At 36.0% G+C, this 21,194-nt stretch overlaps 1 protein-coding gene across 2 annotated transcripts in view; it reads right to left on the reverse strand.

Moving 5' to 3' along the window:
• Window positions 1-21,194, reverse strand: part of GABBR2 (gamma-aminobutyric acid type B receptor subunit 2) — a 474,253-nt gene that overhangs the window by 239,598 nt on the left and 213,461 nt on the right. For both annotated transcript variants that reach the window (XM_051812706.1, XM_051812705.1), the window contains exons 4-7: window positions 14,407-14,508; window positions 8,963-9,028; window positions 2,254-2,445; window positions 886-1,122 (exon numbers count right to left, since the gene is read on the reverse strand). In XM_051812706.1, coding sequence (XP_051668666.1) covers window positions 886-1,122; window positions 2,254-2,445; window positions 8,963-9,028; window positions 14,407-14,508 — 597 coding nt within the window. The remainder of the gene's footprint in view (window positions 1-885; window positions 1,123-2,253; window positions 2,446-8,962; window positions 9,029-14,406; window positions 14,509-21,194) is intronic.

Genomic DNA, 21,194 nt, shown 5'->3' on the forward strand with positions numbered 1-21,194 from the left:
AAACCATTATACCTGTGAGAATAAAATAAGTAAACAGCTGAATATCGTTGGTGAAGCTTTGATTCATTCACTCCCTAAAGGGATGTGTGCGAGGTTTTGCTGGTGTCCCTGAAACTAATGAAAAAACAAGTTTTTTTCAGTCTCAGAGATTTTGGGTTTGGTTTTGTTGGATTTTGGAGGGGGAGCAGTAAAGGGCAATTAAGCACTACTAATGAAATCTATCAATGTGACCATAATTTGCTATCCCATTGCATCCATAGTAGGATTGGATCTTTGATAAGTAGTAGCTATGAACCAGACTCTACAGGGACTCAGATATACCTGTCCTGAGTTATTCCAAGTACAGCATTTATCAATAGGCTTGAAATTGCATACTGCTACGTAGTTCCTTTTTTTTGTTCAGTTTTTGTTTTTCTTTCTTTGTCTTAGCCTCTTTGCCTCCTGCTAAGTTCAGCACTGGAGTTAGAGATGGTGTACTATAACCTATTAACAAAAACTAACGATGGAGGGAAATGTATTCTCAGATCTCATTCCATCTACTCCTTAACTGCTAAACATTCACTTAGGTCACTGCATCTAGTAACACTTGTGGTTCCCTTGAGACCACTCTGAGTTCTTAATTCAAACAACATTCATGCTTAAAAATTTGACAACTAAGAAATTGTACAGTGTCATCATTTGGCATCAGAAGACAGGTAATGCACAAGAGTCTCAAGGCAACAATATTAATTTTTAATATAAAGTAGAACTGTGGAAGCTCTGAAGATAGAAGAAATACACAACTGTGTTTCTTTTTCAAGAGTACTTAATATTTAATGATTGTTGCAACTACTGACACAGAATCACAAGCCTCCTCCACCCCACAATTATCTGATTTGGACCTACCGTTACTCCAAAGAAGTTGGTTTCATTCATAGCATCCAGGAAAATTTTGCCAAGTTTGTGATTTGTGTAGTTAAAATCTTCAATTTTTTGGTGCTTGGTAGTGGCATTCAGATACTTCATTGCCCGCTGCAGGGTCTTGGCAATCACCCATATTCCATCATAGGCATAACCATGAAATTTGCTGGATTGTCCATCACCACGCTTAGCATTGTATTCCTTTTCATACTGCTGTGGAGTCTGTATAGGAGAAAAAACTGTTTTACCTCAATACTTAACATATTACAGAGTTGCATCCAAACCAACAACTCAGACTGCACCCTCCTATTTAGAGACATGCATGACTAACACAGAAAAGGCCGCCAAAACAAAAATTATGAAAGAAACTAAAATTCAAAAAACGTGCGGCCTGACTTATAAAACTGCTGGTGAGAGTGGGAGAAAGATCTAGAAGACAGAGAGACTGAAAGCAACTGTGCTGCTTCACTGTGTGAAGAACAACTTGCTTTATTTTGCTTTTGTACAAAAGGCTTTAGTTCAATCAAAACTACCAGTGTACTAGTGAGCTATAATACTTGAACAGAGAATAAGTCTGTATCCCTGCAAATTATTGGTCTGATTACACTTTACAGGATAATGCAAATCAAATAACCTTTACTTAAGTAAGCATTTGCTTAATATGAAATTATCTGAGCGGCAATTTGCCTATGTTTTACAAGTTCACTACATTCTTGATGGTGTGCTCTCTTATGATGAGTTGCCTTTCAGTAAAGTTGCCTTTCACGCTCACTCAGCAAGGCATGAAAGGTACATGGAAAAAAAAAGATGAAAAGCAGCAAAATCAGCCATGTTTATTCATTGGTCAGAGTTTGTATGGATTTGTTCTGTGATCAGATGTTATGTGCTTTATGGAAATACCACATATTTATATATTAAAAACAAGCCTCACCTACTGCCCCCTAGTTCTGAAAGGCACAAATCATCATTGAAATTAGCTGTTTGCAGGAATAGGTTTAAATATAAAAGTTTTCTCTTTCTGTGCTCAACCATTTAACTTGACATGACACAGCACTATACTGCAATTATAATTCAAGCTTTAATGTACATTTGGCTATAATGTTCATACAGAGGGAAGAGGACAGATTTGAAGCAAGGGACTTTAGTGTTTTCTTACCCTGTAGAAAATTTGAATTGATTTTTAAATATTTACAAATTGCAAACCAGTGAAAAGATGAGACTAACCATGATGACTGCCAGGTCTCTTTGTAGAAGAATCATTTAGCTTCACCTCCCTTCTTGGTGCTTTATTGTGCCAACGCACTGGTGAGACAACTGATGGTATAATAAAATAGATGGAGGAAAAATACTAACCCTTCCTGATATAGTCTTTGATGTTTTTGAGCTGAGAGGCTCAAAATCCACTCCAATATAACCTTCCATGGCTGCAAGAAGATTTTTACTGAGACACTGTGAGGAATTAATCCAGGATTCCCACCAAAGATTTTCATACCACCCTGGAATAATCCATAGATATTTGCTGCCATACATTTCTTCATCATAAGCCTGTAAATAAAGAAAAACAGAAAAGATAATAGTCATTGTAATAGAGGTATTGAACATAAAAGCAATTGCTTTCTGTTAGCGTTTTTTTCCTTATTAATGAAATTATGGCATAATCAAAGGATCCACAAGTATTTTGAACAGTTTAGAGTAGTCACTTGCTAATAATGAAGACTCTTTTCTTGAAGCCTCCTGCCTTTAGAATACAGGAAATTAGAAGAGAATTTACTAAATCCTGTTCTGCTTTCAGTAGATCATTTCTTCAAAAACAGAAACCTGAAACTATATTCTAAAACTAGGGGAGTTTAAGAGGAACACTGGCAGAAGGCACAGCTGTGCAGAGAAAATTCTTCATAACACAACTAGTACATGAGTGATAGGACTACCACCATGCTACCACATTTAAACTAAGTTATTATTACCCTTATATCAACCTAAAGACTACATAAACTAGGATTAGGTTAAACAAGAAAACTTGGATCATAGGCACCATCAAATCACAATGTGGTAAAGATGGATTAGATGACTGTGCTAAAACAGAGACCGCAGAGTTTCTTCTAAAGAGTATGAATCAATAGTAAATTGATAAAGCAAAACCTTAGTGATTTCTTTTTTTTTTAGCAAGCAATTTCTTCATGTGAAATTCTGTACTGCTTGAATACTGAATACAGCCCACTGTACTCCAAGATACTGAGGTGGTGGTTATCTCTTTTCAATACTTAGCAGATATATATAACTGGAAACAGAAATACTTTCTTAGTCAGACACATATGCTGTTGTACCTAAAAGCTGATCTATTCACAACAGATATTCTTTTTCATTGTGAAAAGTGTTCTAGGATAAAATTAGCAAGTTTTATCTCAGATGTTTCTCTCACTGTCTTGCAACTAGATATTTTTCTTTTGACATTTCAGTCAGACTCCATTTCAAAACAGCACATTTCATGCTTCTTGGGATCCTAATAGAAGCAATACTGGAGATAGAAGGCATAAGACAAAAATTCCAATTTTCAGAAATACATGGCACAAGCTTAGAGTTCTTAACAGGAAAGTGGCAACATTTTCACAGAAAATATTACAGAAGGAGGAAATTATAAGAATGCAAACAGGACATATTAGTCATTCAGAAATAACTGTTTTGAAAAGTATCCCAAAGATCATAGAAAAAGCATATCAGATTTATACATGAATAGCAGAAAATATTAAATAGGGCAACCTCTTAAATATGTTAATACCTAAATTAAAAATGGGCTTTAAATATGTGAATTCTATTATAGTGGTGCCAACTCAGTTCATAACTGTATTGTGCACAAAGCAGATTTGTTTGGCCACTGGTTACAGGAGCTTTTGTTCAGCTAAAATCAAATTTAATGTGTTTGTATACAACGTTGTTCAAAGTCCTCGTATCTGAAACCTCATGTCTTGCATGTCATATCTTACTGTATTGGGTTTCTGTGGCCTGGTCTTGGTAATGGGGGGGCTACAGGGGTGGCTTCTATGAGAAGCTGCCAGAAGCTTCCCCCATGTCCTGCAGAGCCAATGCCAGCCAGCTCCAGGGACAGACTCACTGCTGGCCAAGGCTGAGGCAATCAGGAATGATAGTAACATTTTTGTGATAAAAATAAGAAGGGAAAAAAACCTCATTGTGCAGATGAAAAATGCAGCCAGAGAAAAGCAGAGTGAGAACATTGCAACAACCCTGCAGACACCAAGGTGAGTGGAGAAGGAAGTGGAGAAGGTGCTCCAGGTGCGGGAGCTGAGGCCCCTGTAGCCTGTGTTGCAGACCATGGTGGAGCAGCTCCAGCCCATGGAGGACCACGGGAATGCAGAGATCCACCTGCAGCCCATGGAGGAACCCATGCTGGAGCAGGTGGATGCCCAATGGAGACTGTGACCCCGTGGGAGGCCCAAGATGGAACAGGGGCCTGGCAGGGACCTGCTGACCCATGGAAAGAGGATCCCACACTAGAGCAGGTTTTCCTGGTAGGACTTGTGGCCCTGTGGGGGACCCATGCTGGGTCCTGTGCCTGAAGGACTGCACCCCATGGAAAAATGACCCACATGCTGGAGAAGTTTGTGAAGGACTGTGTCCCATGGGAGCGACCCCACAGGAAGCAGAGGAAGGACTCCTCTCCCTGAGCAGTGGCAGAAACAACTGACCGTAACCCCCATTCCCCATCTCCCTGCACTGCTGGGGGGGGAGGAGGAAGAACTTGGAAGGAGGGAGAGGTGAGGGAAGGTGTTTTTAAGATTTGTGTTATTTCCCATTCTTCTGCTCTGATTCAGTTAGTAAAAAATTTAATTAATATTCCCACTTTGAGTCTGTTTTGCCCATGATAGTAATCAGTAAGTGATCTTTCCTGGTCCTTATCTCAACTCATGAACCCTTTGTTATATTTTCTCTCCTCTGTCCAGTTGCAGAGGGGAGTGAGAGAGCAGCTTCAGTGGGCATCTGGCATCCAGCCAGAGTCAACCCACTACACTTACTTATTCCACAATCACAGAACCATAGAATATACTGAGTTGGAATCTGCAGAAATAGTTAGTCTTTCTCTTACTCATTAATTCTACCCTTCCAGAAACACATCTGCTTTTGTCCCCCTGCCCTTCTCCACTCCTGCCACAGCTATGGCAACACTGCATCCCAGATCCATGTGGGTGGAAAACAGCAATCCCATCCTGCAGTACTTCCTTAGGTATAAAAGAGCTTCCATTACACAATTAGGTTATTCAAGACCTTTCAGTGACACAGTGTCCTTTATTTGACAGTTTTCAAATCACTAAGGACACAAACTGACACAGAATAGTGCTTTTAGAGAAGGACAAACTTATGTAGCTTCCCCCTGCTCTATAGAGATTAAAGTATCAAATTGTGTGTTGCCAGAAAGTATTGGCTGTGAACTATTCTGAAATTAGAGCTGTTGGAAATTTTCTGTTTGCATAAGCACTTGAACTGTTTCCTGCATAATCTGTGAATGCCCTGGGATATGGAATGAAAATTGAATGTTTCAAAAAAGCCAGGAACTCCATCCTGGAAATGAGGGATCATTCCCAACATGGGTGCACTGAAAGTCTGGTTGCATTTTCACATTTCTGCAATAATTTGGTTTAACAAAAACCAAAACAAACACTTGATGAGCTGGTAGCTCATTGTTAGAGATATGGTGACATGGTAGGGCTTGAAGGGTAGTCTGGGGAAGACAAAGGAAGGAAGAAAATCAGCTCCCTTATGGCTTAGTACCATGACCATGCAGTCATTTTTCTAGTGATAGCACAGTTGATAGCATTCAGTGACAGTGTTTGGGTTCCAGAAGACTTAACTGCAAAATACTGCTTTTTACCACCCTTTCCTCCCTGTTCATTCTGTTAAATGGAGATGATTTTGATGCTTAAAAGATACAATCGCTTGAAATACGTGGACCTTTGCTGAACTGTCTGAATGCATGTAGACCAATTCTTACAAGTTTTAGTTTCTAAAGGAGGATTTTTTGACACACAAGAGAAAGGTGAGGAAGGGTTACAAGTACTTCGTACCACCAGAAGAGTATATATCTTCCCTACTTTTTCTCTCATGCCCTATGTAGGCTGCAAAGCTCTGAGTTGCTGTCAAACAGCCAGGAAACTGTCATTGACAATTTTTGCCCTTGTGAAATTGAATTTTTGTTTTTCTTTTTAAACTTTTTAAAGTTTAAAGTCTTTTTAAACGTTTTAAAGTTTAAAAACACAGATTTGTGCGTCAATTAATAAAGAGATGCTTATTTACAGCAAAGAAATTTCTGTAAGAGATCTTTCTTATATGTAGTAAACAATTACTGGCAACTTGTTGATTGCTGAAGTATTAGGTTTTGAGCAAAAAACTCCAATTTCTATTCCATGAAAAACATCAAATTCATCCCACTGAGGTGGAAATGACATTGCAAAGCTAATATTTCCCATAGAACTAAAATTGCTTACTGTTTTTGACACTGGTGTTAAATGAATAGCTAAGCTTATTTAAATCATTGTAGGAAACACCTCCTAACATTCACTTTGGTTTGAACCAGTCCTGTCCGGTTTTTAAAGTCTGCCATTGAATTATACAGTCTTTTAGCACATTTATTATGTGGATGTCAGTCCCTTCCAAATAACAAGCAATACAACAAGAGGAAACGGTCTGAAGTTGCACCAGGGAAGGTTTACATTGGGCATTAAGAAAGATTTCTTCACTGAAAGGATTATCAAGAAACAATGAAGTGGTTGGGTCGTCATGCCTGAAGGTATTTAAAAGATGTCGTACTTTGGGACATGGTTTAGTGGTGGACTTGGTAGTGCTGGGTTAATTGTACTTGATAATCTTACAGATCTTTTCCAACCTAAATGATTCTATGATTCTATATAAACTCAAATGAATGGATATCCTGAGGAAACCTCGCAGCACATGACTGTTGAATTCTGGCAGAAAAGTGAGGCAGACTTTAAAGATTTTACCACCTACATAAGTCATTAGCAAAAAATATTCAGGTTATAACCACAATCAGAAAGAAAAGAATAAAGCTTGCACTCGTGAAATAATATCTTCTTTTAATAAACTCAAAGCCTTTCTCTGGCTGACATCAGTCACCCTGCAAAATATAATAGGGAATCACAAGTGAAACCTACCCAAAGACAAACCTGGAAAAGAGGGGTTAAAAACCTTGACATATCTAAATTATTGTGCTTTTAGACATATATCTGTAGGAGTGCATGAGTCAACAATATATTTTATGACTAATAACAAGCTCTCTGACATATCGTAGTGCATTAAGGTATAAATGACCTACTTTGAAGTGCCCTCTCCTGCATATAGTCTCCTTCTGAAACTCTCAAATAAATACATTTATACAAGTCTAAATACAAGATCTCTCAGATTTATCTAGGTTTCAGAAAAATCCACCTTTTTATTTTTGACACTAATGCACTTTAGAAGCAGCCATCATTCTTCAAACCGCTCAGTTACGCATGTCTCCCATGTTCATACCAAACCATAGCCACAGAAAGCTCTGGTGGGCATTTGTGTGAAAGAGGCATCCTCTCCCCAAAATCCTTCAGACTAGAGTGATGCAGAGGAGAGGACAGCCTGCTTCTCCAAGGGCTTCTAGGATTTCTTCAGTGGCCTCACATGCATGTGGACTTAGAAAAGAATTATAGAGGAAGACAACTAGAAATAAGGGGCAGTGGCATAAATGAGATCAATCTCTTGCTAATGTTGGATTGCAAGACAATTCTGACCAGGATCCCTCAGCTGGGGAAATGCAGCCCAGCTCCAAGAGATCTGAAGAGGAGATGGGCTGCGAAGGACTATTCTTTCTTCCAGGAATGAAAAAACAGCATATTATCTCTGTCAATCCAGTTTAAATGCCAGAACAAAAAGATCTATATACAAAGACCTAGAGATGAGAAGAATGAAAAATAAAAGAATACTTTCCATTTCCTTTTGGATGAAAACAGATTTTGTTCCTTCCAAATATACTCTAAAATTTACTTTCCAAATTTTGCCACCAACTGGGACAGCTGCTGAGTATGAGCCAAAACGCATCTGGGCACACATAGCACTCAGATTTTGAATTTCTGCCTTTCCTTTCTTTTCTTGGGTAGGTAACTGTCTCTCAAAGTGAACACTAAAAAACACCCTCTGAAATTTAGTTGCCATCATTATTGCTTTTCCTTATATCTATTGTGTTCTTGGATCATACAGGATTAATCTGACTATTTAGACTAAGAATTCAATACCAATACAAAATTTAGGTCATTAAAATCTGCCTCTTTGGGATTTTTTTTTTTCAGGCAGGTACAAATATAGATCCACAATTTAATCCCGCTACTTCCAGTGGCAATAACAGTGTGCATGTTTGCAGCACATTTGCACACACAAACAAATGGTGAGGATAGGGAATTTTATATTTGCTAGTGTTACTATATGATTTTAATTTAAAAAAATATTTTTTACAAACTAAATAATTTACTTTTGTGTAATATATTTAATATGTACAGCAGTCAGCCAGGAATGGCAACTATACAATTAGCAACATTTTCAGTAGCAGGAATTACTGGTGTTGCTGAGTTCCGATGTATAAGAACTGGCTTGAATTTCTTTTTCTTTCAAAACTAACCGTGCAAAACTGCATACACCCAGAAATTGCCACCATAACACAACTCTTAAACATGATTCAAATCTTGCAGTTCTCTGTATCTGCCGCTACGTATACAAGTATTTCCCTGGATCTGATGTGAAGAGAAATGCTTAAATTCGATTTGGCATTTAATTCCTCTACAGGAAAGCAATAAGAAGAAGCTAACCTTACAGTCCATGCCTAAATTCCACTGAGGTCAAGTATGAAGTATTTTATTGAAAGAGAAATGGAGCTAAGCATGTCTAACCTTTCTTTAGCATATAAATCTTCACAGAACCAAACTCCATGAAGAAATGTTTATGCTCAAGTTACTTTTTATTTAAATGTAGCACATTCTTTATTCTGATAATGCAATTAAATATATTTACTTACACAGCAGAAAACTTTCACAGCCATTTCCTCATCAAACTGGCCAAGGATTATCCGAACATCATTTCCCTGCAGATTGAATAAAATATGTGGCAGTTAAATACAGTCACTTTCAATTGGCCAGTCAGATCATGTAGGGAGTTAGCACAGATTACAACTGCACACAGTAGAATTAATAAGGAACTAGTTAACTTTCTATAAATTCAAGAACTTGAAGCACCGCAAAAGAAAGAAGCTGAGGTGTTCGAAGAAAATGATTAAGCAATAGCACTAATTAGAATAAAATTGTGATATTACAGTCAAATATTACTTGTCATATATTACTATCCAATAACATTAAAATATCAAATATTCTTTTGATTCCTTGCAAGATTTCTTTTACAATTTTGCATTTTAAAACCAGCTGAAGGCTTACGCTTTTCACTGTTCACATGAAAAAATGCTGTAAAATTAAGAAACTAGATTTCTGAGATAAAATGCCCTGATATTATGTCTGCTTTAATAATTTTTAAAGGTTTTAATCATACAGCATCTTCTCTACAGTCACTATAACATATTGTCAATCCCCCCTCTTCTCCCTGTCAACTCTGCAGATTAAAAAAAAATCACATTTTAAAAATCTATGACTGAAGTCCAAAGATGGCATTTTACTTTCATATTTAGAAACATATTTAGAAAGTATTCCTAAATTCAGAAGCATATGCAGGAAAATATTTCTCCAGGAACAAGCAGGGCTAACCTTTTTCTCATATGAAAAATTACTTCTAACATCTATTAAACACAGAACAGATAGCTTTTTATGACTTCATATTACCTTTTCTTTCACACAAAGGCAGAGTTCTTGGCAAAAGCTTGAGCACATAAAATTTTTCATTTCTTTCATGAAACACCTGGTTAGAATTACTAATAGCTCTTTCCCTCTCCAAGGAAAAAACAAATATATGATTCAGATTGAATTTCAGTGGCGAAAAACATTTCAGTTTTAATTAAATCAATGTATCATAGATTTTTAGTTTAGATAATTCCAATGTTTATTTCCCATTCAGCAGAAAATATTATGATGGGCAGTGCAAAAAGATATTGGAATGCTTCTGCAATAGAATGCATGAAATTATTATCACTCTTAGCATGGTTAAAGTCAGAAATAATGTAATTTTCTTTGCTCATTCTGAATCTGTGCATTTTCAGTAAGCCTGCTTCTCTTCATTTTTATATTTAACCACAGACTGATAAAGTAATGTAAATCTTATTCAAGTGGATTAAATTTTTTTTAAACAAATCTAACAGGGTCATATGAAACTAAGCAAACAAATTACACAAATTACATCAATAGTATTACAGTTTTTGTAAGGACAATAAATAGATCTAGGAATTACGCAGAAAAAACCCACCTCATCTACTATTTCTATTTTTCACATTTTAAAAATAGTTCTGTCACTCTTGGAACCCCAAGTCTGAATCACTTGATTGCTCTGAACATAAAAATGCAGATCTGATATTTGAAAAAAAAAGTAGCAGAGTTTGATTACAAAATAAATGGCACAGTACCTAATTATTAAACTTAAAATTGAAGAAATTCCATTTCGTTTTATAACATGATGAGAACCAATTTACAAAAAAACAACGACAAAAGAGGTAAACTATGTGGCCTCATAGTTAATGAGTACCAAAGACTGTAGCCAGGGTGTAGAGAATAATCCCACAGTGTACATACAGCAATGCTGCCTGCTGGCTGTGCAAAACCCTTCAGACTGAAGTCATAGTGTCTGTGGTGTATGGTTCCACTCCTTAAGACTTTGCTTGCACCTGATCATCATATAATTTAGTAAGAAATCATGTAACCAAAGAATTGTGTGTTAAAACACAGGTAGAAGGAACTAATTTAGGAAAGTCTGTACAAAAACTCTTCCTCTTCCATGCATAACATTCTTCCTCTGTGCAATGATGAACTCCTCAGTAAGCCTCTTTCTCTTAACTCTACTTTTTGCAATCCTTTCTACATTTTTCCCAGATTTTTTCCTGAAGAATTGTATTCAAGATTACAAATAAACCTAGACCCATTTGATGCCAGGATTGGGTATCCTGTCTCCATCCTGCATAAGATACATTGAAGCTACAAATTCATTCAACTGGACGTAGCTCAAGTCCCTTGCAGATGTTTTATCTGGATGAATAATGAAGTCTGTACAGAAGTGTGTCAGAGCTGGGTTAAGGTCAGTGCTTGTGGGTCAAAGTATATGCCCACATTATAGTCTTATACAAAGAAGACAACAGCCACTTTCTGGGCGTAACTTTTTTTGCCCTTCATTCATACTGACAACTGACTATAAATCAATATGATTTCCTGGCAAGGATATACTCTTCCTTTACATCAACCCTCTTAAGCTGATGCAAGTTAACACGGTGGAACTTTCTTGTAGGGATCAAAGAAGTCACCCATTGGATCCCAGGAAGTGTCAAGTGTCTTTCTCAGAGAGTTGTAAATTGCTTGCATGGAGCTAAAAGATATTTGACAGAAGAGTTTTTAATTCATGGAACTAGGCAGGTGATCTACAAGATGATTAAAAACATCCTGGGGGAAGGCAACTCCCAAAACTGCACTTATATAAAAAGACCAATGTTTAGACCATTTGCCAGATGGTGAGCTGTCATATTTACTCTTCTCAGAGATTAGAGTAGCAATATCAGCCTTTAAGCTTTGCCCCTCAGTAAGAAATACATATGTTCCCATATGGAGTAAAGTTCAAACAAGATAATGTACATTTCATTTACCCACAGTTGTGGCAGCCTCTGCATAAAAACATGTTTTAAAAATAAAGACAATAGCACAGCCTCAAAAATTAATGACTCTTTTGCTCCCTTCTTTCTTTCATATAGGTGAGGATATTATTCAGCTACTAAATATAAAGTGTATTTGGTAGTACCATCAGCCGAGTACTATAAACCCTGAAAACAGTGAGGATCAACACCTCTAAGATGCTCCACCGAGGGATGAAGAACAACTTATCTCCTGCACTGCCATTTCTAACAGCCACAGACATGAGACACTCTTTAGCCTTTTCAGAGTTTTTGAGTGATGCACATTATGCTGGAATAGGCAGCTATTTTTTTCAGCCTGCAGAGCTTCTCTTCTTTGCTCAGATTTTAATCTGTCTCATTTCTAATGAATAACATGACTGTGCTGTATTATAGAGCTTTCCGGAGAAGGATTGCTACAATATCTTATATGCCAGGAAAAGTCAATGTCTTGGCATACTCTTTATGAAATACCTAAATTGAACAGCTCAGATACTCTGTCTTATTCTCTACCATGTATCTGATAGTCAAGAGGTTATCAATAAATCTACACAAAGCTGGGTAACTTTGACTTGTTCTGCCTTCTAAATACCTGAATGTCCACTTGAAGCACTATAGATGAGCCTGACCTTAACTATGGAATCACTGATGTTGAAGGTGAACTAGAGGATGTCAACTCCCAGCACCATAACACGCTGGTAAAACTTGTTGATGCCTGTTAGTGTGCATGTCACTTACTGAGATCAATGCCACTTCCAAACCTGTTCAAGGCACAAAATTTTAAAATTAATTAAACTTGACTGTTAGAATGAGAGATCATGTTCAATCAGTATTCAAAAAACCTACTGTACTTGGAAAATCAGATGGAAACTGTTTCATTGAATTGGAAGTCATATATTGCAATTTTTTTTTGTCCTGCATGCAAGACACAAAAAAGTTGGAAGCAGAAGTGTTATTGCTGATACAATTTGTCTGTGCATGTTTAGAATTTTTAAGCATTTAAGTTGATGTACAAATGCATATCCTTTAACATCCCTTTCTGTAAACACAAAAATGAGTTTTCGAGATATCCATAAGCCTAATTTTACCTTTCAGATGTGATTCAAAGAGGCTGGGGTCAATGCAGTAGAAACTAAGGTGTTACTGGGAAAAGTATAAAATATATTTCTGCAAATCATACCAGATTTTTCTACTTCCCATCACATAATCATCGATTTCATTAATTTAAACTGTGTTTATGAAAATAAAAGGTATTTCAGTAAGCAGATACCAGTTTACCTATATGAGGTTTACATCTTGAAGAAAAGAATTGACATATTTAGAATTGGATAGCTATGTTCTATGTCCAACCAAATGTCTATTATGCCTATATGTACCTAATGACAACTAACCTTATATTTCAGTCAAGAAGAAGAAATTGTCTGGATAATTTCTTATTTGTTATTTTACTAATTTGTTTTGAAGAAGAAATCAAGAGATTAATATATTTTTAGTTGAGTCTTCTGGTCTTCCCTATAAAACAACCCAGTGTGTTGTTGACGCACAGAAAAGCTAGAATCACACCTAACTTTCAGCCTAAGTATATATGCTTATATGAATTTTTCTTGTTATTACATTATCTATGGGTTAAAATAGTTCTTCATTATTGTTAGTCAAAAATGTGGACTTCACTGATAACACATACCGGAGTCTCTTCAACCCCACATAAGAAACGCAAACTGGTTTAATCTGGGCAGACACAAATGGTTTCCTATAAAGATAAACTTTACCCATTAGTACTTTAAATATTCCAGTTTACATTTCTAAATTGTGGGAATAATAAAGCCCACTTAATTTACCTTGTTCCAGAACTTTTCCAGCTAGCTTCAGTAGTCTAGTCTTACACAGACTAGACTCCTTGCTTTAATTTTGATTTTTTTTTTTTAATAACAGTTTACTAAGATTTTTGTAACCTGTTTTACAGATATTTAAGTGTTTACAGGATCATGGCTCTGATTGTATCTCAGATGTACTTAGTGCCAGCAACGATTTGACCATCACTATTTAAAAATGCTTTCTCCTGCTGTTCAATAATTTATTGCTCGTTGCACTGCATGGTAATGCTAAAATATAGTTTTAATTTTATGAGATGCCAGGAGTCTAATAAATCATTATAGTAAGAAAAGGTGGTAAATTATTCTGTTATATTTTTTTTTCCTTTTTTTACCCTATAATTCATATGAAATAATGCAGATGATGTAAGCAAAGAATTCAATCTAAAATGTGTAATGAAGCTAATGGAAAGAGGCTCAATGCTTTGGCTACATTTATTTACCTTTGCTACAATAATTTGCCTTAAAATGGTTCTGGTTCCAAGCCTCAAGAGTTGTCACACTTATATCACTAAGATTGGGGCTTTAGGTACAAATATTAAGCCAGCAACAACTTTCTTTACTTATTGTCACTATTGGGAACTATTAAAAATATTTACTATATGCATGGACCTTCATTGACTTAAGCAGGACCAGGCCTTCAAAATGCCATTTTTTTAATCTTATCATGCAATGGAATGTAATAATATGTCATTCTAACACAAATTTTGTTTCATTAGCCCTCTTCATCAGAAAAAAAAATCGCCGCTTTCTTGTTATTCCTCAAACAGCAGCACATACCTTAAGCTTCTTTACACTTGTGCAGGGATCATCGGAAAAACTCTCTGTATCTGAAATCTCGATGTCTTCACCATAAAGGACGCCAGTCAGATCATTCCTCACCTGTCAGAAGTTAAGAAAAAGGCAAACTAGTGAACTGAGATTCAGTGAGAAGGAAGCAGATGGAATATATTTATCACTGTGATGACAAGTAACGATCTTGAGAATGGTATATGAACCTGCATATCTTTTTCCATTTTGTCTAGAATCTGATCAAGGCACTATTCCTTTATGACCACAATCTACTATCAATGGCTATACTATGCAAGAAGCCTTATTATGCGTGGTGAAGAGTCCACAGTAGGTTCCCACTTTGCACCATGGGGATGGATAATTCTCCTATATTTCCTAGGCTGTTAAGACCAAAAACTTTGTTGCAGCCAAGATGATGTTTGAGACTCTATAAAGGCAAAAGACTCATTAAGGAAAATCTTACACATTCTCAAGTACTGATTTGAAACCACTGTCAGCTGGTCCTAGCATGAATCAGCAGAGCTTAGTTTCCAGCATTTAGGGACCGATAAAGCTTAATGAACTCCTTTGTGCCCTCCCCCTCTCTTAGACCATGGAGCAGCAGGTGGTATAGGTTGTTTAAAGGTGACACATACAACCATGTACCAACAGATTTTTGCACCTATTTTTTTTTAATAGTGGCAAGACCGTCCTCTTTGAGCTGTGTAATAGCACAAAGAAGCCAGATAACATACAAAGCAATCTGGCTTACCAATTTAAGAGGTTTGTTTCATATAAATACTTCAAGGTTTTCTGTCTTAATCATTGATGGTTTTCCTCCAGCCACGTGACTGCAAAACTAGTTTCTCATTACCATTCCTAATAGATGAGCAAAAATAATTTTAGTCTGTAACACGATTACAGACTGAAATGAACAGAGTGGGGCACCAATTTTAAGTTAATAAAATTATGATCACATTCATGGCACTGATTATCTATTTAATTTGTTTTTAATGACAGAAATAGGAGAAGTAAATCACAGTGTAAAACAGGTATCTCAGAAGCAAACACAGAAAATAGAAGATGGAAGATATGTGGTATTAAACATGAAAATTTAGAAGCCTATATATCACATGAAGATACTTTCCGATGACCCTCCATATGGGTCATTTCCTGACAATCATTACTACAACAGCTGCCTTAATTACTTCTTCCATGACCTCTATGTAATTTTATCTCTTTTAACCATGCTTTAAAATCACTAAGATGCATTTTTACATTATAACCTTTTACAATTAAAACAAACAGGACATATAAGTAACTTTTAATTTAAAAAATAGTTTATCTTAAAGAAGCAAGTCAGAATGGTCAGCTCACCAACATTTTAGTTAAAACTTTTTATCTTTTTGTGATGTTATCAGTTTTTAAGCTAATTCTGTGAAAATATATTCACTGACAAAAATGATTAGTAATGACTCCTTTTTCTGCTAGTTTACTAGTAAAAATGAATTATTGTTATTTTAGCTCCAACAATGCCATTAACTGCTCCTTACGATACAGGTTTTTCTCAATAAAAAGAAAAACTTTTTTTCTGAAACAAACCATTAGTGATACCAAAAGAAAACAGACCTCTCTTGATCATAGTTCAGCTAATGTCCAAAATCGTTTACCTAGTATGAAAGTTCACTAAAACTATCATTTGCTACTGACAAAAAGTAATATTTTCCTTAGCTATCAGCACTGTACTTTCCAAGCAAATGTGTCATATGCTTCTACCCCATACTGTCCTACTTTCTTCGGTATAAGAACATATTTAGTTTTAGATTTGCTTTTCTGATATTTTCTTGATTTTCCGCTGAAACCTATTCTAGTCATTCTTTTAATCTAAAAAAAGACTAGTTTAATATTATTCAGCTACTCTGAGCAGAAAACATGATTTACCCAAATACTCTTTAGTCAAATTAGACCATTATTAACATGAGAACTGTGATAAAAAATTCCACATTAAGTATTATTAAAATAGGTTAACACTTATAGATAGGCTTCAATGGTGGGCATAAAGCTGACAATTATAAAAATTATGCTTCAGACTGTCTACTGACTTGCTGTGACTCCATCCTTTCAGAACTCATTCATGAGCTCTGCAACTGAAGAATACAATTGCATACGTTTGGGTTTTTTTCTGAGTAACATGCATTTAAATTCAGCCATTGAGAAATTTCTCTAAAACGTCCTGGCTCATCTGCTAGAAGCCAAGTCCTCTGTAGCTTTCAGAGCTCATTGAACTACTTATCAACCTCCCAAAAGACATACCTTACTAGATTTTTATGCCAAAGAAGTTGAAAAACTTTTTCCTTCACTGCTACGATCACACATTTGATATTTTCCAGATGCATGTGTTGTGGAGATTTTGCCAAAGAAAGGTGATTCTTTCCCATTACCCCAACAAGATACTAAGAGCTTTATAAGCATTTACAAGGTTTACACTGGTTTTCTAGAAAGCAATGGTTTTTTTCCCCTTTCAATGCTCTAACCACTATTCTGACACGTCGTCTTGTGCCTGGTCTGGGGTATTTATACTATATTTCCCAGTCTTTGTTTCCTCTTTCCATACTTTTATTTTCACCATCCTCAGGGTCTTTTCTTCCTTTATAAATACTCTAAATATATAATGGAATGGAAATTTCTGATTTTCTTTTTACAGAGGTTATTAATTTCTTTCAAATAAATTTAACTACAGAATCTTCTGATTTGGATTTGGGTCCAAAGTCAGAATTTGCAAAGCAGTTCTAGAGCTGCCAATTCCTGTTGCAAACATTCTGATTTTGGATGAAATTTGTGAAACTCAGAACACAAAATTATGGATATTTTGTTTTAGCAGATGCTTTCAGTCCTGGAAAGTGTGATCACCAGCAGTACCAAGCAGTTTTAGAGTTCAGCAGCAATTGTTTCATTCCAGCAACTCCAAGTAAAGAGAATTATATAACTACTTGGCTGTGATGGAGAGAATGAGAAACCAACACTCCCACAGCATCACTGGGGCACAGACTGATGGCACCAGGCTGAGCTGAAATAGAGTTATGGACGATGAGGTGGTCCTGGGGGGCTGGTCAGAAAGGTCTTTAGATGCTCTCAGAGCCCCGGCACTGAATTCTGGTTGTTTTTTACTTCCTATATGAAGTATGTATGATGATTCTCTGCATACAATATCTAAATGATCCCGTACCTCACAAGGATACAAAAGTTGCACACACGTTGATCTTGTTTTAGGTGAAATGAGAATTCTCACTTCAGTTGGAACAAGCACCTGCTGACCAGTAGTAAATAGTATCCATTTGACCACAGTATTTCATTTTTTTTAAGCCAATTTTATCCTTTTTTTTTTCTCTAGTAAAATAGTAAAGAAAGGTGATATTCCTGATGAATTGTCACTCTAGTGATGGTTCAGGGGTCTCCACTGACCAAGGTTTCAGACTAGGTTTCAAAATATATGCTCAAAGGCACAGTTCATTCAGTCAATCCTAACTCTGCCAGTTATTTACTAAATAAATTTAATAATTTTTAGATTAATAATACTACTTTGCTTTTAACAGATATTTCCCATGACCTTTTGGTTCACTAAAGCTGCATGTAAGTACAGCAAACTAAATCCTTGTCATTCAGAGCAGTTTAATCCTACCAGATGCTGACCACAAGAGACTCCTAACAAATGAGAACTGGTCAGACCAGATGGATTACACAGTCAGATATTTTACTAAGATTTCCTGCTGCCCAAAGTATACTGTGTACTTTGAAATGCTGTGATGTAGGAGTTTCAGTACAGAGTTATAAATATATGTGTACAAAACAAATGTTTGAATGATAAGAAAAAAATACTTCCTCACTACATGGACAAAATGTAAATTGTGAGTAATTGCATGGGACAGATTACAATTTCTGGGATTAGTAGAGATCTCACCATACATGATGCATTACAAGCAAACATAATTATCCTTATTTTCATTCCAATGAAACAAACACATTACTCACATTTAGAGGCTTAGAAGCATTGAGTGAAACTTACTTTCAAGAAACACTCTGTCTGGATAAATTAGAGAGACACACTTTCATTGATATATACCTCATTTAGGACTATAAAATGAGACCTTATTTGAAGCAGAGAGACAATGCAAAACCAAAAGATGAAGCATAAATAAACCAAGAGGAAAGAGTAAAATATTATTTTAGCTATTAGTAAGGTGTCCCTAATTTCCCCCAAATTCTCTAAGGTAAAAAAATTAAAGTAAGAAAATTTCTTTCTCATGTTTTTTGGTCACAGTGGCTAAACATAGTCAGGAACTCTGATGTTAAACCTACCAGCTGTGTGTAAAAAGAATTGATAGGAATGTAGGGTCTTGTGGTAGGGGGATGTTAATTAGGGGGCTTTAAGGTGACTTACAAACAGTTCAAGTTAGAAGGTGATTTCTCTGCAAGAAAAAGATAAAATCCATTCATCTTATTAAGAGGTGAATCACTTGCTATCAGGTACTGGAAGACACCAGCATATTACAGTGAAATAAAAATTTAACTAGGGAAAAAAACCAGGGATCTGCACTATGACAAAATATGAACAGATTAAATTTCACTTAATCTACAAGCATGCTAAGAACATGCTCAATATGTTCACCAGGACTTTGTTTGGTCTGAAAAAAAAAGCTCTCTTCAATAAGATTAGACACTAAGACAAGTTAACATACAACTCAGTAGTACAGAAGAGAGGGGAAAAGACACAGTACATTCCTTATGGGAAAAAAATGCATAACATATTGTCAAGCTATAAAAGCAAGGATTGAAAATTAGTGATATATGCTATAAAAAATAACATCTGTTCACATGAGGAGTTCAGAGGTACCAATGAAGAAAATGGAGGAAGAAAATAAACACAAAATATACTCCTGGATCCTTCAGTGCGAGACACTATCTACAAAACTGAGGGCAGTGTGGTTTCTGATGGCTTCCAGATAAATAGGACAACCATCCTTCTACAAGTTTATCAGACTTGACTCTTACAGATAGCAGAACAAAAGCAAAGGCTCTGGAGGTTGTAATATTATACAACAGTAATTTTCACGCCTGGTATTATGAAAGTAAATAGGGGTCATATTGGGAATAGATTATTTAATAATTCATAAACCAATGCCAGAAGTGCAAGTAATTAAGCAAGCGTTTAGAATTGCTTGTTTATTAAAGCAAGGGAATGCAACAGGACTACTGAAAGTTGGTGCAAGAAGCATTCAAGTGACTAGGAGCGCTGAAATACTCAACATTTGATCTTGGAGGGAATGCGGAGGCAGACAAATAAAGGTGCTCTATATTATTATGTGTGGAGTATAGTCAGAACATATAAAGCAAAATATAGGCTATACCTGCATCTTTTTCTGAAAAATAAAATTTCTCAGGGTTTAGACTATGTGTTTAGAGAAAAAAATACTTATAGAAATTTAAAAAAAACCCCAACAACTACTTAGAATACATAGTAAAGCTGCTTTACATTGGTGAATTTGGTCTAGATCAGGAAATAAGAACAGAAAAAGAAGAAAAGTCTCATGGTAGCAGAGAAGAAAAGAATAAATCACAGCCTAGAAAAAGAAAATTAATTTCTTTTGACACACACTCTGTTACACCACCCTCAAAACCATTTCTGTAATAGCCTTCATGTAGCAAATAGACCATTCTGAATATGAATATAGACTACTGAACCAAAAATTAGGGACTCAACATCTAATTACATTATTACAGGTGGACAACATATAGTAGTCATTAGTAATTTTTATATACATACACATTTCAAGCACATTTATTATACTCAGGAAGAGCCTATTTACTAAAACAATTCTAAGTAGAATTCATTGACAGGGATAATTCAAACAAACATGAATGACAATTAAATATTGCTTAAGAAAATGTTAACAGTGCGAAAAGAGCTATTATTTAGAATTATAAAAGGAAGTGCCTTTATGCAAATCCTCCTTGATTAGGTAGAATGAAAGCAACAGTAACATTTATACATTTACAGTCTCTTCATCCATGAAGGATGAAATATTTTTTATTCCAACACTAACTAGGAAGGATGTTACATGGATGTTGGCAAAGTTAATAGGCATTTCTAAGGAATGAGTCATCTCATTCATAAATATATGCCTGGAACAGGTGAGATAAATTGCACCCTGGAAAAGCCTCTCTTCTTTCTCCATTAACCATAAATGGAGCCTAGATGACTCTCAGATATAGCAGCTGAACTGTAGCTGAATTCCAGGCCTCAAAATCTAACCTGTCTCAAAATGCCGGTGTACCACCGGCATCCACTGAAACTTAGAAGCCCCAGAGATCTCTTACTCTCATAAAGGGTTCTCAGGGCAAGGTCAGAGCAGTGGGCTGCCTTCCTGCACCCATTCTCAACCTGACCACCCAACAGCTGAGGGAGAACACACAGGTTCCAGCCACTTCTTGGCTGCTAGAGGAGGTTTGTACAAATCGAGAGGTTTTTGCAAAACCTGGAAGTCTTTATGTATCTGAGATCTTTTTCTTTCAGAAACCCTGGGCCAAGTTTGAAGTTTTACCATGCACTCAGTTGCTGTACCAAAGCTACAGCGGTTTACTAATGGTTTAATCACATCAAACTCAGGGGACTATATCAACATTTATGAAAATCTCTGCATCCAGGAGTACGTATTGTTATCAACTGAAAACTATGAATACAAGCCTCAGTGGGAAACTAAAAAAAGAAAGAAACATTTACCTAATATAAAAATTGGATG

This window comes from Manacus candei, unplaced genomic scaffold (genome assembly GCF_025592945.1).
Source record: "Manacus candei isolate 608988 ecotype Guabito, Panama unplaced genomic scaffold, ASM2559294v1 h1tg000088l, whole genome shotgun sequence".
Lineage (NCBI taxonomy): Eukaryota > Metazoa > Chordata > Aves > Passeriformes > Pipridae > Manacus > Manacus candei.